Below are 17,077 nucleotides of genomic sequence, written 5' to 3' on the forward strand. Positions count from 1 at the left end.
GGTCTCGGCAAGTTCTAACCTGGTCAGGAATCCAACAGTCTAGATGCAGGTAGGTGTGATGTATGGACCTACATGGGTGGATGGTTTGGGCAGACAGGAATTAGGTGAATGCAGTGACAATTCTAGTATAATGTACCTGTAAATCCCTGAGGATGACTATGACGAAGCATTGACCAATTAACCCTTACCTCTCCATCCTCAAGCTCTACATCCAGGAAGTCAAAGTCTCTGAAGACCCGGAACTGCTGTTCGCTGTTGGTATCATCCATGATCTCCTGTTCCCTTATGGTATCCTCTGATGACACCAGGCTAGTCTGGTGATCGATCAAGTCCAATTCACCACATGATGAAAAAATCACCTGTAGAGGAGGGACATAAAGATACAGTGGTAATGGCGGGCTGCTCCCTTCACGGGCCGTGTAGCAAGCACTGGCATCCAGCATCCCGATTGGAAGGGTTTCCAGTCCACACCCAATTCCTCTGCCTGTTATTTTTAGGTTGCACTTTGGCTATTTATGTTGGACAGGTGCCTTCAAATTGAAGTTGGATAAAGTGACGACTTCAGACTGAAGGAACTTGGCCAAGAGGAACGAGACGGCTTTGCTTCCTCCAAGCGGCGTACTTACTATTGTGTAAATGTTTAGAATGGCTGAAAGCTATAGGGATGATAAGCATCAGATGGGCTCAGGCCAACGAACGAGGAGCTCAATCTCTACGGAGTTTTATTACCAGACCAGGCACGGGATCTACCGACATGCAGGAATGAATCAGGTTTCAGGAATTTCTGAATCATTTCAGTATATAAATTGTAACTTAAAGGGGTTTTCCCAGATTACTGTAGTGTTTAATCGTATACTGTATATGTATATTGATTAGGGCACTTTCACACTTGCGTTGCGAAGATCCGGCATGCAGTTCCGTTGCCAGAACTGCCTCCCGGATCCGGAAATCCCTGTGCAAACGGATAGCATCTGCAGACGGATGCGGATCCGTCTAACAAATGCATTGAAACACCGAATCTGTCTCTCCAGTGTCATCCGGAAAAACGGATCCGGTATTTAATTTTCTTTGCATTTTTAAAGGTCTGCGCATGCACTTGGTGCCGGATCCAGCATTAATGCATTTCAATGGAAAATAATGCCGGATCCAGCATTCCAGCAAGTGTTCCGGAATTTCGGACGGAGAAAATACCGTAGCATGCTGCGGTATTTTCTCCTGCCAAATACCGTAAGAGTGACTGAACTGAAGACATCTTGATGCATACTGTACGGATTGCTTTCCATTCAGAATGCATTAGGATAAAACTGATCATTTTTTTTCCGGTATTGAGGCCCTAGGACAGAACTCAATACCGGAAAAGAATAACGCTAGTGTGAAAGTACCCTTAGTTGTATACCTCATTTACATCTTCTCGATGTCTTTTTTTGAATTTAGACTCTCCTGACCCGTTTCCACCATGTAAACCAATCACTCTGGTTTCTTTCCATCCTGTATGTGGCACTTCCTGTTCCTGTATCCAACCAAACCCATGATGCACATCTCCTTCCTCTGCTACAGCACCGCCCCTAGTCACGCCCAGCTAGTTTATAGCTCCTCCCACCCATCTAGTTACATAGACACTCCCCTATCACTGACACGCCCATCGACATAACATAAGAGGAAATAAGGAGTGGCATGGACATGGTCACGTGACCACAGCCCAGAAGACAGGAGCAATACAGGTAAAATAAATACATTGCAAAATGACAGCTATCGTCATAAATGATTCCTTCAAAGGGTGTTGACGCAAACCAGGAAACACCTTTAAAGGGGTTATCCAGGAATTTGATATTGATGGTCTATCCTTAGAATAGGTCATCAATATCAGACTGGCGGTGGTCCGACTCACAGAGCCACTGCCGATCAGCTGTTTGAAGAGGCCGCTGTTCGCACTCCACGGCTTACCAAGCACAGCGCCGTACATTGTATAGTGGTTGTGGTTGGTATTGCAGCTCAGACCCATTCACTTCAATGGCCATGTGACCGATGAACCTAGGAGGAGGCCTAAGTGCTCATGGATAGCTGCAGCCTCTTCAAAAAACTGATTGGTGGGGAGCCTGGGAGTTGGATCTCCGCAGATCTGATATTGATGACTTATCCTGCTGAGAATACGCCATCAATACCATATTCCCAGAGAACCCCTTTAAAGCGGGCCCTGTCTGCTCTCTTCGTTTATTTTAGTACATACTTGCATTCTGCATAGTAAAACAAGTTTTGGTCTTCTTAGAACTCTGCACTGAGTTGTACCTCTGTTATCCCTCCAAGAAATTGATGAGCAAACTAACAACTGGGTGAGGTGTGTCTCTGGCACTCTCACACACTGTCCTATCAGTTGACCAGTTTGACAAGAGGAATGGTAACACCCAAATGTCAATTTATTCTTAAATATTCAGGAGGAATAACAGAGGAACGGCACAACACAGCTTGAGAAAAGTTCATCTAAAATGGTTTTCTCAGGGCAAATACGTACTTCAAACAGACAAGGAAAGCGTGCAGGGAATGGGAGTAACTCTGCTATAACCTGCTCTGGCAAGTTGTGTACTGCTGCTGCTGGAGCTGCTGCAAAACAACTAATAGTGGGGGCGGCGGGAGTCGGACCCTCGCCAATCTGAAGACCTATCCCAAGTATTCCTCACTTCCTCAGTACCAGAGTGTCCCTTCAATAGTATAAACGCGGGAAGGGATTAAATATTATAAAATGTGCAGTATCATGATCAATTATTCCTAATAGTAATTAAATGGGGTATTGTTCAATAAAATAACTTTTGCACAGACACTTCTATACTATGGACCTGTAATAAAGGGGTTCTCCGGGCTTTTAATATTGATGAGCTATCCTCAGGACACCCGGCACTCCTGCCGTGCAGCTGTACGAGAAGACGGCGCGTCTTTCGTTTCTCTTCCCGTTCACCGCTGCTGTCTATGGCAAAGCAGCAGCAGAGCAGGAAGAGAGAAGGTAGACGCACCCTGCTGAACTGAGGGAGTGCCTGGTGTCGGACCTCCACTGATCTGATATTGATGACCTATACTGAGGATAGGTCATAAATACTAAAAGCCCGGAGAACCCTTTAGCTCTATAGGGGCGGCTGGGGCGGTATTGTACTATAGCAGCCAGAGGTTACATTTTATTAAATAGAATTTTAACCCATCTATTCCCATACTGTAGTGGAAGCCTCACACTTTGGTGCGGTTTTCCCAGTGACGTTAATGCTCAAATATGACAAAGTTGATTGTACAAATAGTAATGTGGTTTCCCATTAAAAAAAAAACTGATGTAAAACGGCCGCAATCAACACTTGGTTTTGTTAATGCGGCGGCGACTGAGCCTCTTGTCAAACCACAACTGTACTGTGTCACTCACATCTGGGTCAAAGGTCCACCTGGGACCAAAACAGGGGCCCACTTTCCATGATAGATTTATAATACCGTCTTTTTACACGGCAGAATGGCCTTTGGGTGTCTTTAAGGCAACAAGGCCATTGTGCAACTGCCAACTCTGCAGTTCTTAGAGATACGCCCCATCTCTTATGTGTAGGGACCCACCTCAATCAGTACTATACAGTGGCATAACTTCCATGGAGGAAGGAAATGTGACTGCTATGGACCCAGGAGAAGAGAGCCCTGCCCTGAAGACTTCTTTCTGTTCCTGACATGAAAACATTACATCTTCATGCAGCTGCGAAAAAGGGAAGCTTAGGGCAAAAAGATTATGGCAACTTCCACTGCAGTTAATGTTTACTGTATACATTCCTATGCACTGAGCTCCCCCTAGTGGTGGCTTCAGGCAGACAGTTGTCTAATACACAAAGATAAGCTGCAGTCAGAGCTGTATGGAGATTTAGCACTATTTATACCACTGGATTGAAATACAGTTTTCAGAATGAGCTCCATTTATGAAGCACTTGTTTCACTTTTTCCAACATAGAAGTCGAAAAAGGTGTGTAAGATGGAGGGCAACATTTTTCTTTTATTATATCTCAGTACGTTTTTAAGGGGCCGTTCACACTAGGTTTTTTTCTGCAGACTTTTGGTGCGGACAGCCACGCTTAAATTTTTCAAAATCCAACGTCTTTTATGCCTTCCATTCATTTCAATGTAAGCCACCACTCCGCGGTCTTTAGCACTACCTTGGATGAAGGGGAGGCAGAATTCTGTAAAAAGAACATGCAGCCACTGGTAGGATTTTAGAGCGTGCCAAAATTCCATGACAAATGATAACGGGTGAACATGCCTTAAAAATCAATGTAAACTTGTCAAAAACCTGGGAAGTTGCATTTTGCATTTTGCTTTCCGCGTTGCCTAGAAAAGACTGACACACATACAGGGAAACTTGGAGGGGGCGAGGGGGCCGCTACTACAATTTGTTATGGGACCTGGTAAGATCGTGTGGATGGAACAGGAAAGTAAGTGTTCTCTTAATGCTATACTATGAAGTAAGAAATGAAGTCAGAGGACTGAATAAGTCTACTTTCACACCTGCGTTAGGTGCGGATCCGTCTTGTATCTGCACAGACGGATCCGCACCTATAATGCAAACGCTTGTATCTGTGCAGAACGGATCCGTTTGCATTACCATGTTTTTTGTTCATGATAATGCAAACGGATCTGTTTTGACTTACTGGGAGGCGGATCCGTTTTCAATTGCACCATATTGCGTCAGTGAAAACGGATCCGTCCCCATTGACTTACATTGTAAGTCAGGACGGATCCGTTTGGCTCCGCATCGTCAGGCGGACATCAAAACGCTGCAAGCAGCGTTTTGGTGTCCGCCTCCAGAGCGGAATGGAGGCTGAACGGAGGCAAACTGATGCATTCTGAGCGGTGATGGATCATGTGATTGGACCATGTGATATGACGTCACCACAGGTCCTTTAGCTGGCAGCTCATGATTAAAGAAGAAGTGACCGGCAGCTACGCGATCAAGAGGAGAAGGTGAGTTAATTATTTTTTATTTTTTAACCCTCAATTGACCACCTACTAAGCATTCTGTATTAAAGAATGCTATTATTTTCCCTTATAACCATGTTATAAGGGAAAATAATACAGTGAATAGACTGTCATCTTAGCAACCATGCGTGAAAATCGCACCGCATCCGCACTTGATTGCGGATGCTTGCGATTTTCACTCAGCCCCATTCACTTCTATGGGGCCTGCGTTGCGTGATAAACGCACAATATAGAGCATGCTGCGATTTTCACGCAACGCACAAGTTAAGGCGTGAAAATCACCGCTCATGTGCACAGCCCCATAGAAATGAATGGGTCCAGATTCAGTGCGGGTGCAATGCGTTCACCTCCCGCATTGCACCCGCACGGAAATCTCGCCCGTGTGTACTCAGCCTTAATCAGGGCTCTGGAAGAGGGGGTAATTAAAGAATGCACCTTGTACTGTCTAAAACACCTCCATGTTTGATATGCACATGTGCAGAACATTATGAGGGGTTGGATGAAAGTGGTATGAAGTCGCTATGATGCCCACAGAAAAGGTTATGTTAGTGGACAGATTCTGAGCCAAGAACTGACCTCATAAAACTTGGTCATAAAAGGCCATTAGCATACATACTAGCCTCAGTCCTGACATCACAGGCAGGGGGGCTAGTTGGGGCAGCTACAGGCCTTCTTAAGGTGTATGTGTCTCTGTAGCAAGTGGTCATTTCTTTGGGGGACAAATCATTTGATGAACTGGCCCATTTTTCTGTGACCCCCAGGCAACCAGACTTCCATCTTGTAATTTATTAAGTTCCGTTTCTTTTATCCCTTTTATTTTCAAACTGTTATTTTTTTGCATTGGATTTGCATGTCCTTGTATTTTTACCTTGTGATAACTGTATTTTTTGTACGCACTGTCCTTTATATATTAAAACTTCTTGAGCTCTAAATTATTTCACAACCTCAGTAGAAGCGTTATGTATATTGATGTAGTTACCGTGTGAATGCTAGAGAGAGTACTTGGTTTCAGTGCTACCTAGTTTAGGGCATGTCAGGTAGCTAAAGGGAGAAGATTTGGCATAACCCTGTGGCTCAAAGTAGCAGAGTGGGAGGTTGACGTTAAAATCTGGGTGACCCTTTAAGCGCACATCCTGAGTCTAAGTCATGATCCTGACGGCCCCCGTTTCTGGTTACATGTTGGGACCCACCTCAATCTGTACTAGGGTCCCTGATGGCCACATATTACAGTTCACAGTATAATATTCAAGAATTTCGTTTTAAATGTAAACTTACAGAAGGGTTTTTGCTGAGCCCAACTTCTTGACCACAGAGAGTGAGAACGTTCACTAGCTTCTCTCGGGTTTTCTTCTAGAGAAAGATATAAACATAACAAAACAGGTATAAAAGTTAATATAAAACATATTATCTAATAAGGCAAGAAAACAATGCATCGACATGAAAACGACCTTCTCACATATCTCATGGTATTGGTGCCTGGAATATAAGTCACACACAGATCTCAGATATGCAGCAGCCGGTGTGTCTTAAAGTGATTGTTAAGCATTGTCTACAAACTGGAACAAGAAAAAAACTTCTGACCCCAGAACATGAGCGGACTCTCTTCTGCCATCGCAGAGGATCAATGATCCTTCTCGGCCAACACAAGAAATGTTTGTTCTGGTCTAATACACTTTGGAAAGCAGAACAACTGCATCAGTAACAAATTCTCCCACTGACAGTAAGAGGCTCATATTTCAAGCATAGCCATCACCAGGAGTGTAATAACACAGACATGTGGGAGGGAGGAGGGAATTTCTGCACAGCCCGCCTAATACATCTGTTGCTTCACTGCTCACATTCCTTACATTTCAATGCACCAGCTTTTAATCCCAACCACAAAACACGAAGAGAAACCTAGTGAGAGAAATAATGGACATTACCTGAGAAGACTGAGGTCGTTTCCAGCAAACAGGGACTAAGGCATTGGAATTGGATCCAGATGAGGTGGAGGATGTGCTCCGTGTAACCGGCATGGCCCTAGATTTACCGTCTCGCCCAGTAGAGCTTTGAAGGTCATCAAACCTTCTGCCTATAATTGGAGTCTAAGAAGAGAAAATTATATTACATTATAGATAACCAGTTATTTACTTTGCTTTTTATACAGAGCATTAACTGGGTTGAAAACATTACAATTGATACAGAACAAAGTAAAATGTATAAAATTGATAAAAGGGATTGTTCAGGATTTTGCAAGTGAAGATCTACACTTCAATGTCTGATCAGCGGAGGCCCGACACCCACGCCGATCATCTGTTCTAGAGTAGCTCCAGAGGAACATAGCAATGTCTACTGGGTAGTGGCCGGAGCTAGTTACTACAGTACTGAATGTGGGCGTCACTGCAGTAACCATCAAAGTCCACTACACAAAGAAGCTACTCTCAAATGGTATGGTGTCAGACTCAGCCAATCTGACATTAATGACCCATCCTGAAAATAGGCCATCACTTATAAATTCCTGTACAACCCCTTTAAAGTGGTTGGCCTCTTCATTCAAAGGTCTAGAACAGGCATCCTCAAACTGCGGCCCTCCAGCTGTTGTAAAACTACAACTCCCACAATGCCCTGCTGTAGGCTGATACCTGTAGGCTGTTTGGGCATGCTGGGAGTTGTAGTTTTGCAACAGCTGGAGGGCCGCAGTTTGAGGATGCCTGGTCTAGAAACTGTTAGAAACCCATCCGCACTGTTGCCCCTGCTGAGCAGTACCTCCCCCTTGTGGTTTGGTTCTTCTTCAAGACAGGTTTGCCAAGTGTCATATGAAGTGAAATGTCAAATTTTCCCATTTATGGAACATTCTTCCTATTGTCTGAGTTTTATTTATGCAACTTGCAACCACACATTGAATTACAAAATCATGTTATACCTGAGAGACATCAAAGTGGAAGTCAAGGGTCTTCCCGGGAAGTTCCTTAGAAGAGCTCGTCCACAGTCGACTGATTTCAAGCTTCGTCAGATCTCCATGTTGATAAGCTGGTAAAACCAGGCTGGCAGATCTTGAGACAACCAATTTCAAGATATTCAGAGCTTCCTTCCAATGAATACTCTGATGGACAGGAAAGAATATAGATGTTTGAACTGTGCATGGTGTCTGATGGCATACTCTGGTTTATTTACTCTGGGCAAGATAAGACCACTGATTCCGGCAGCATGAGCGTGGCAGAGGCAAGCAGGACACCAGCATAGAAGTGCCAAGGTAGAGGCTGAAGTGTGACAACATTCGCTTGAATAGGTTGAAGTACTGGGCACAGACACATCTGTATGGATCTGTGTCTGGATAAACAATGGTGGAGCTACTCCATTCTGATGAATTGATTGGGTGTCAAGGATCAGATCATACACTTGTCTGTCCTAAAGACAGGCCAAGAATATCTGATCATTGAGGTTCTGACATGCAACACTCATGCCAATCAGTTGTCCGGGAGTAGCCCCTATTTGCGGCCATAACTACCCAGTTTCATCCATTGTGTAGTGAACAGAGCTGGTTATTGCAGCACTGGTCCCACTGAAGGAAATTGGTGGGGGGTGTCAGACCCCTGTCTATCTGATATTGGTGACCTAGAGATAGCTCATCAATGGTTAGAAGGGTTGGCCATTTTCTGGTTATGCTGATAAATGTGTACTGTATGTAAGATGACTATATGGCACTTAATATAGTCTTTGTTAAAATTCTGCACCATTTTCTATATTTCATAAGGTATGCCCCCTTGCCAATAAGTCTTTTGTGCTGTCCACACAGGGGTCCTGTCCACAAAATGGCTGCTGATGGAGGGTCCTGTGATGTCTCCTCCATTCAATTACACTGTACCTGCCATCTGCACTTGTACAGCTGGGAGTTTAATACAGGTGCAGTGTATTTGATGTGTCACATGACCCTCCATCAGCGGCCATTTTATGGACAGGACCTCTATGCGGACAGCACAGAAGATTTGCCTAACAAGGGGATGTGGCATACAGCAAACCACACAGACTATCAACAAAGGCTATATTAGTAAGTGCCATATAGTGATCTTAAATACATATTGGCCAACAGTAGCCAGTGGCCAACCCCTTTCAGTCCTTGAGTTTGGGAAACCCCTCCACTTGGCCAGACCTGTAAAGGGAAGCTTACCTACTTGCTTCTTGGCACTGTCTCCCCGCTCCTTACCCTCCCGACATGAAATGCTCTGCTGGCCTCCTGCTCTGTAAACATCTGGTTTGACATTGCCGCAGCCAATCACTGGCTCTGGTTTGCATCATGTGACCATTTGTCATGACATAAGGGGAGCTGGTAAAGGCGCGGCCGGTGACTGCCATGCGTCAATGTCAAACCAGAAGTTAAAAGCAAGGGAGCCAACCCTACCCCCCCCCCCCCCCCGTTCTTGCACAACCCCTTTAAGCTAATAGTTTGAGCAAGTTATATGCAAGTCCTTGGCCTGTCTTCTGCCATCTCCCCAAAAACCACAATTTACTCCTGTCTGTACTGACTGGAAGTGCACTGAAAAAGAAGCTGGACAAGCCACATATTGTTTCTAAAGAATCAAATCAGCGTTAATGTAGTCACTCTTGAGTATTTGCCATGGTCATTCATACCTGAACATATTTTTCAATTGTCTTCAGCACTTCTATGTTGAATTGTTTCCCAGGAATCAACGACATATCCATGTGGCTGAGAAGACTGTAGATAATCTGCAGAAGGGACTGCTGCATGCTGGGAAGGCCTTTTTCTAGTAACTAGGGAGAACACATGAAGAGGACATATACCGTATTTTTTGCTTTATAAGACGCACCCCAGATTTTAGAGTAGAAAAATAAGAAAAAATATTTTTCATCAGACCTCATATCAGCCCACTCAGAGCCTTATAAAACCTCAGATTAGCCCATCAGTACCCCCAATCAGACCTCAGATTAGCCCATCAGTACCCCCAATCAGACCTCAGATTAGCACATCAGTACCCCCAGACCTGAGATTAGCCCATCAGTACCCCCAGACCTCAAATTAGCCCATCAGTACCCCCAATCAGACCTCAGATTAGCCCATCAGTACCCCCAGACCTGAGATTAGCCCATCAGTACCCCCAGACCTCAGATTAGCCCATCAGTACCCCCAGACCTCAGATTAGCCCATCAATACCCCCAGATCTCAGATTAGCCCATGAGTACCCCCAGACCTCAGATTAGCCCATTAGTACCCCCAGACCTCAGATTAGCCCATCAGTACCCCCAGACCTCAGATTAGCCCATCAATACCCCCAGATCTCAGATTAGCCCATGAGTACCCCCAGACCTCAGATTAGCCCATCAGTACCCTCAGACCTCAGATCAGACTAAAATAAAAAATCATCTTACCTGTCCTGCTCCGCGGCTCCTCTTCAGCTGTTGCGCTCCCATCTTCCCGGCCTGCGCTGCACTGTCACATGACTGTGTGCAGCGTCAGGTCATAGTGCGCGCACTACGTCCTGACGCTGTACGGGGTCAGGACAGTGCAGCGCAGGCCAGAAGGATGGGAGCGCGACAGATGAAGAGGAGCCGTGGCGCAGACCAGGGAGGATAAATATTACCTGCGCTTGCGGCGCTTCGCTCCCCGCTCCTAATACATACTAGTGAGCTCTTCCATAATGGAAGCGCTCACTAGTATTCGTCTTATAAGACGCACGGACATTTCCCCCCACTTTTGGGGGGAAAAAAGTGCGTCTTATAAAGGGAAAAATACGGTAGTTAAGAATTTTTATATACTTTTCTTAAAGGGATTCTGTCATCAGAATTTAGGCCTATAACCTAAACATATGGCGAGGTCCCTACTAATACACAGAATCCTAAAGTGACCTTATCAAATGCGCCTGTGGCTCTATAATCATATAAAACAGGTTTATATAACCTGTCACTCACGTCAAAATGTGTCCAAGGGGACGTCTCACGATGCAGGGTGCCCGGCTGCAGCCATCTCCTTTCGGTGCCCAGCGCCGCCTTCTGAATTGAAATCTCCGCCCTCCCTTCCATTAGAGCCGCCTACCTCAGTTCATCGTTCACTCCTGGCAGCGGCCTCGTTATGCGAAGTGCACATGCGCCGGCCGGCGCACTTCGCTAGAACCTGCCTTGGCCGCCCGATTACAGCCTGTATGTTTAGGTTATAGGCCTAAATTCTGATGACAGAATCCCTTTAACTTTTTTTTTTACCATTCATATACAGACGACAATATATAATACATATTATGTAGAAATTACCTCCGCTAGGTAAGTCACCATGTTGATCGTGATGTCTGTAAAAGCTTCATGGAGGTATCTGCAGACCACGTTCACCCAGGTGGAGCAGTCTCTGGTGTAGCTATGTGTTTTGTACAGGGTCATGACGTGCGCCAGGTTGGAGAGCTTGGAATTCTTTTCTTCTAGGCAAACCTAGCAAAGAGCACAAGATTATTGCCCTGTACAGGTGTACACAGTATATACAAGGTAGACATATGTGGTGAATTCAAACCTGCGCAATTCTCTCTGCCGCTTCCTTACAGAAGCTGTTCGGGCTTTCAAAATGCTGGATTAAATGAGGGAGCAGACACAAAATATTCAAAGGAAACCCTGGAGACAAAGAAACATAAGGATTCAGTTCAAACATGATAATTATTGCATTATAAAAAAGTCCAAATCCCCTGCTTTCCTTCATACGATCATAGGCATATGGTGCTTTCAGATAAATATCTATGATTAAAATATGTCTGCATGTAGCCACCACTAGGGGGAGATCACTACATATAGCAGCTAGTATTGTACTTTCTTGACACAGTAAAAGTCTGTGGGCCACCCTAGCGGTGGGTGCAGGGAAACCATATGATAGGCCCATTCTTACCACAGACCTTACAGCAATCTACTCTATGATGGGTACATCGCTGTACTTATGATGGGTTTATAGAGTGTAAGCCCCTCCAACCTGGGAACTGGGTAAACGTACACAGTTGTGCAGTCTTCCCCCACTAATTAGGATTTAATGGTATATCATAGCGATATGCCAATGCTTACTATAGAGGAAAACCCTCTTTAAAGTCTATGGGCACATCGCCATATACATCCAGAGCACTTCCTGATTTGCACCTCAGCTTAGAGCAAAGTGTGAATGAGGTCCAGCAAAATCCTCTTTATAAGGGCTCATGCACACGGCCGTTGCCCAGCTGTGCCCGTATTGCGGCCCACAAACAGCGGGTCCGCAATATGCGGGCATCGGCAGTGTGCAAGGTCCGGTGCAGAACGGAGGAGCGGAGCCCCACGGAGGCACTACGGAGTGCTTCCGTGGGGTTTATCTCCGTGCCTCCGCACCACAAAAAAATAGAACATGTTCTTTATTTGGCGGTGCGGGCGGATCAAGTTGAATGGGTCTGGGTAGGCCCGGATGTTGCCTATGCATTGGGGACCGCAAATTGCGGTCCCCAATGCACGGAACGGCCAACCAACGGCCGTGTGCATGAGCCCTAAAACACATTTAAAGAGGTTGTACTACCATTAAATGTTATATTTATATAATTCAGCATGAAAAACTTTTGTAATTTATGTTTTGTTACAAAAATGCTCCAGTTGTGAGACATTCTCTTTACTACAATATAATAGCACCCCCTGGTGTTCAACTTATATAATAAAGTGCACATCCACCTACTGAGGTGGTTGCACATGCTCAAGGTCCATCCTTCAACTGCCACCAGCCATATCTACTGATTAAAGCTGTAAGAGGGACAGGCCAGCATGAGAATGGATATGCCCCCCTGAGAAAGGACATGACCATAAGAAGAGCTGCAGCAGAAAGGACACCACCCAAAGCTGTGAAAGAGAGAGAGCTGCTGTAGAAAGGACACATCCCCTGAGAAAGGACATGCCCCTCCACCAGCTTGAAATAAATTGAGCAAATAAATTGGCAAGACCTCTGTACCCCTGTGCGGTACTGGGCTGGTTCTATTTTTGTCAGGTATTGTCATTTACTTTATAATGTCTACTTTTCATTTTTTACATCAATCATGAGATAACCCCTTAAAATCTTTATTTCAGTCCTTTAAAAAAAAATAATCATTCAAGCAACACTATTAGAGTATAGCAGAAACAATGTGAAGCAGGAGGAACCCCTCCATTATGATTAAGGACTATCGTCTGAAACGCGTTGACCAGAGGTTCCTCAGGGTTTACATTTTCTGCTGTACTCCACCAATATTGCTTGGATGATTTTTTTAAAGGACTGAAATAAAGATTTAACTGTGTTTTATGGAGAGAATTGTGCTGGACCTCATTCACACTCTGCTGTTTTGCACAATAAGTTGAGCTTAGAGACCAAGACCAGCGTGCACAATTCACCCCCTGCCAGCGGTACCCATGGAGAAATCCATACTCACCTGCTCCCCGGCGCTCCATTCTGGGTCGCTGCCTCCATTTACAGGACTTTCTGTTCCCATCTGTCAACTTCTGCATGAATAGGGTCACGTGTGCCACTGCAGCCAATGATTGGCCTCAGCAGTGACATCTCCCCAAGCAGCATGAGACCTAGCAGTGACAAGTCACCACTGAGGCCGTTCATTGGCTGCAGCAGTGCACACAAGTTGACAGACAGTAACTGGAAATCCAGTGAAGAGAGCTCAGGTGCCACAGAATAATGGGGAGCAGGTAAGTATAGATGTTTTCACAAGGACAACACCCCTTTTAATGACACACAAACTTACCTATGACCTGTGTACAATCGACCATGGAGACACGAGAAACAGGAGTCAGCATACTGAAGAGCTGAAGCGTCAAGTCTGTTGTGGTAAGAGATGTGAACCCTTTAAGAAGAAGCTGCTGCAGCCCAGAGAAGTCCGACCACCTCAGCTGTCCTTGTAGCTTCTCCAGCTTTTCTCTGTTTTCAGACTTGTCCAAGGGCAAATGAGCCAAAAGTTTGTTCAGTAGCCTCAGTGCCATCAAGTATTCAAATTCAAAGTCTGATTCCATTAGGGCTATGGCCACCCAGAATATGGTGGCCAGCAGGTTAGTAGGATTGTTGATGTGAGAGGGATCGGTCAGACTGTCTTTCAGGGAGGATGAACTCCTAGTTTTTGGAGAGAATCCCTGTTGAGTACAAGCTTGAATCCTGTCCAGAGTGGCACTGCGAGGAGGATCCGATGACTTGTCCACCACACCAAACTTTTTTGGTACAGAAAAACTCCTCTGGTGTCGGCTACGTTCAGCAGTGGCCGTGCTTCCACCCACCATCCCAGAACTAACGTTCAGCTGACCAGTGCTTTTCCTGTTGGCTGTCAACTTTGTATTGGAAATCAGGTCAGGAGAAGATGACCTGCAAATATTAACAATGCACCCATGAAAAATGGATTCCACCTGTATACGTACGTTTTGCTTCTAATAAGACTGGGGAGATGGATAACAGCCTGATCTGAAAACCGCGAATTATGTTTAAAGAGTCACTAACTTTTCAAAAAAACGTTTGATATGTCATAGAGACATATCAAAAGTTTCTATTGGTGGGGGTCTCAGCGCTGAGACCCCCACAATCTCTAGACTGAGGGGAGAGAAGCACGTGCATATTGCACTCACTCTCCTCACTGCTCAAGACGTCTTGATTCTGTCCTCTGCAGCGAGGAGAAAGAGGGTGATATGCATGAGCTTCTCTCCCCTCGTTCTATAGATCGGTGGGGGTCTGAGTGCAGAGACCCCCACTTATCTCTAGAACGAGGGGAGAGAGGTGCCAGCGTATTGCTTCATGTCTGTGGGCCCATCCCAGATGATATGCAAACGCTTCTCTCCCTTTGTTCTAGACCTCGGTGGGGGTCTCAGCACCTAGACCCCCACCATTCAAAACTTTTGATATTTTAAATAGTATTACATATCAAATAAAGTCGAGTCTATAGTGCCCGCTAATATGGCTGCATGTGTAAACCTAGAGATATTCATCGGGCAAGGATATCGCTGCTTTTTACTATCATGTCTGTACAGATGTAGCAGGGTTAGCACTCCAGCTCTTAACTCAAATTTCTTAACTCATTGCGTTATCTTGAGACAAAATCCATTGAAAAGCCATTGAAGGTGTTTGCCGAACGCATTTAGATAACACGTCTCATAAAGCATGTGTGTTAACTCTACTACATCCGTATTTATACTTATGTGCCTGATTTACGGTCAGCACAAGCGCTACTTTATGCCTATGATATATCACTGCTTTCTCTATATGCATGGAAGCCAAAGTCTCCGTCCACTCTAGTGGCCATGCAGAAGTACTGCAGATCAGCACCCAAGTGAATGTGCGCTGAGCTGCAGTACGCCGGCCGCCAGAACCCACATAGTGGAAGGAAGCTTCCATCCACTGTATAGTCTCCGGTGCAGGTGGTTGCCCAAAACAGCTGATTGTTGGGGCTGTCGGGTGTCAGACACATCCTGAGGACAGGTCATCACTATCCAGGTACCGGAAAACCCCTTTAATTTATGGTATGATGAATAAAAGCTATATCTTCAGTTTATCTTTGGGTGTGCACAATTTACATGTATGTCGCACCCCAAGGTCCATACTTTCAGAAGAGCTTGTCCATTTTTGTCTTTCAGACCTGAAAACAGTGCAACCCTTGTCCATGCGTGATAGGTGGTCTTCCAGCTTGGCTACATTTAAAGGGGTCGTCCAGGTGACAGATATTGATGACCCATCCTCGTGATCAGTGATGACCCGACAACTGGCACCCCCCCCCCCCCCCGATCAGCTGTTTTAGAAGCAGCAGCATCAGAAACTCTGCAGTGTGCAGAGCTGGAAGCAGAAGGCTCCGTACATCGCATATTGTAATGACATCAGTATGGAAGACATGTTAGTCTATGTTCGCATCTTGTTTTAATTGACTTGGCACTGGCATAGGTTTGGGTGTCGCAAATTAATACAAGTTTTTTCACAGTATTCACATCACCTATGTCCACAGGTTGTGTCCAGTATTGCAACTCCAATCTATTGGGAGGAATAAAGAGGAGCTGCAATACCACTTGTGCACAGTGGGGGGCACTGTTTTTTGGAAGAAAGCAAAGATATTTCTTTCCAACCCCTTTAATGTATCAAATAGAACATGTTGTTAAAGGGCTTCTGTCACCCCACTAAACTCATTTTTTTTTTTTGTGTACTTATAATCCCTATCCTGCCATATTGCCATACATTATGTTAATATTAATTATTTTCGTTCAGTAGATATGTCAAAAAATGTACTTTTATAATATGCTAATTACCTGTCTACCAGCAAGTAGGGCGTCTACTTGCTGGTAGCAGCCGCAAACCCCCCCCCCCCCCCCCCCCTCCTCCTGTTGATTGACAGGGCCAGCCGCGATCTCCTCCTCCGGTGGCCCGGTCAGCATTTCAAAAATCGCGCGCCTGTGTTGATTCGGCGCATGCGCTCTGAGATAAGGAGGCTCGCCTCCCCAGCACTCCCTCAGTGCGCCTGCGCTGATGACATCACCGAAAGAGAAGACGTCATCGGCGCAGGCGCACTGAGGGAGTGCTGAGGAGGCGAGCCTACTTATCTCAGAGCGCCTGCGCCGAATCAACACAGGCGCGCGATTTTTGAAATGCTGACCGGGCCAGTCAGAGGAGGAGATCGCGGCTGGCCCTGTCAATCAACAGGAGGAGGGGGCGGTTTTTTGCGGCTGCTACCAGCAAGTAGACGCCCTACTTGCTGGTAGACAGGTAATTAGCATATTATTAAAGTACGTTTTTTGACATATCTACTGAACGAAAATGATTAATAACATAATGTATAGATATATCGCAGGATAGGGATTATAAGTACACAAAAAAAATGAGTTTAGTGGGGTGACAGAAGCCCTTTAAGTAATGTAATACTCTACTGCGGACATGCACTGTACAGTCACTGACCATTAATTCTACGGCCTTGCAAATATCTGCTGCATTTATTATACATATGTCAGGATAACGGCTGCACACGCCTCAGTATTAAGCTTCAGCATTATCTACTTGTTAGATAAATCCTGATCAGTGTCTGAAACATTAAATGTTAAGCACTGGGAGATACTAGATACAGCTTTAGGCCTCATGCGCTTGGCCGTTCCGTGCATTGGGGGCCGCAATTGCGGT

General features: G+C 45.3%; 1 protein-coding gene across 8 annotated transcripts in view; it reads right to left on the minus strand.

Annotated features, from left to right (window-relative positions):
• The window catches only part of FRY (FRY microtubule binding protein), a 294,523-nt gene that overhangs the window by 40,278 nt on the left and 237,168 nt on the right, over nucleotides 1–17,077 (minus strand). For all 8 annotated transcript variants that reach the window (XM_040426147.1, XM_040426153.1, XM_040426148.1 and 5 more), the window contains exons 44-51: nucleotides 13,689–14,296; nucleotides 11,477–11,574; nucleotides 11,227–11,397; nucleotides 9,595–9,735; nucleotides 7,889–8,068; nucleotides 6,909–7,070; nucleotides 6,262–6,336; nucleotides 189–359 (exon numbers count right to left, since the gene is read on the minus strand). In XM_040426147.1, coding sequence (XP_040282081.1) covers nucleotides 189–359; nucleotides 6,262–6,336; nucleotides 6,909–7,070; nucleotides 7,889–8,068; nucleotides 9,595–9,735; nucleotides 11,227–11,397; nucleotides 11,477–11,574; nucleotides 13,689–14,296 — 1,606 coding nt within the window. The remainder of the gene's footprint in view (nucleotides 1–188; nucleotides 360–6,261; nucleotides 6,337–6,908; nucleotides 7,071–7,888; nucleotides 8,069–9,594; nucleotides 9,736–11,226; nucleotides 11,398–11,476; nucleotides 11,575–13,688; nucleotides 14,297–17,077) is intronic.

Source organism: Bufo bufo, chromosome 3 (assembly GCF_905171765.1).
Source record: "Bufo bufo chromosome 3, aBufBuf1.1, whole genome shotgun sequence".
Lineage (NCBI taxonomy): Eukaryota > Metazoa > Chordata > Amphibia > Anura > Bufonidae > Bufo > Bufo bufo.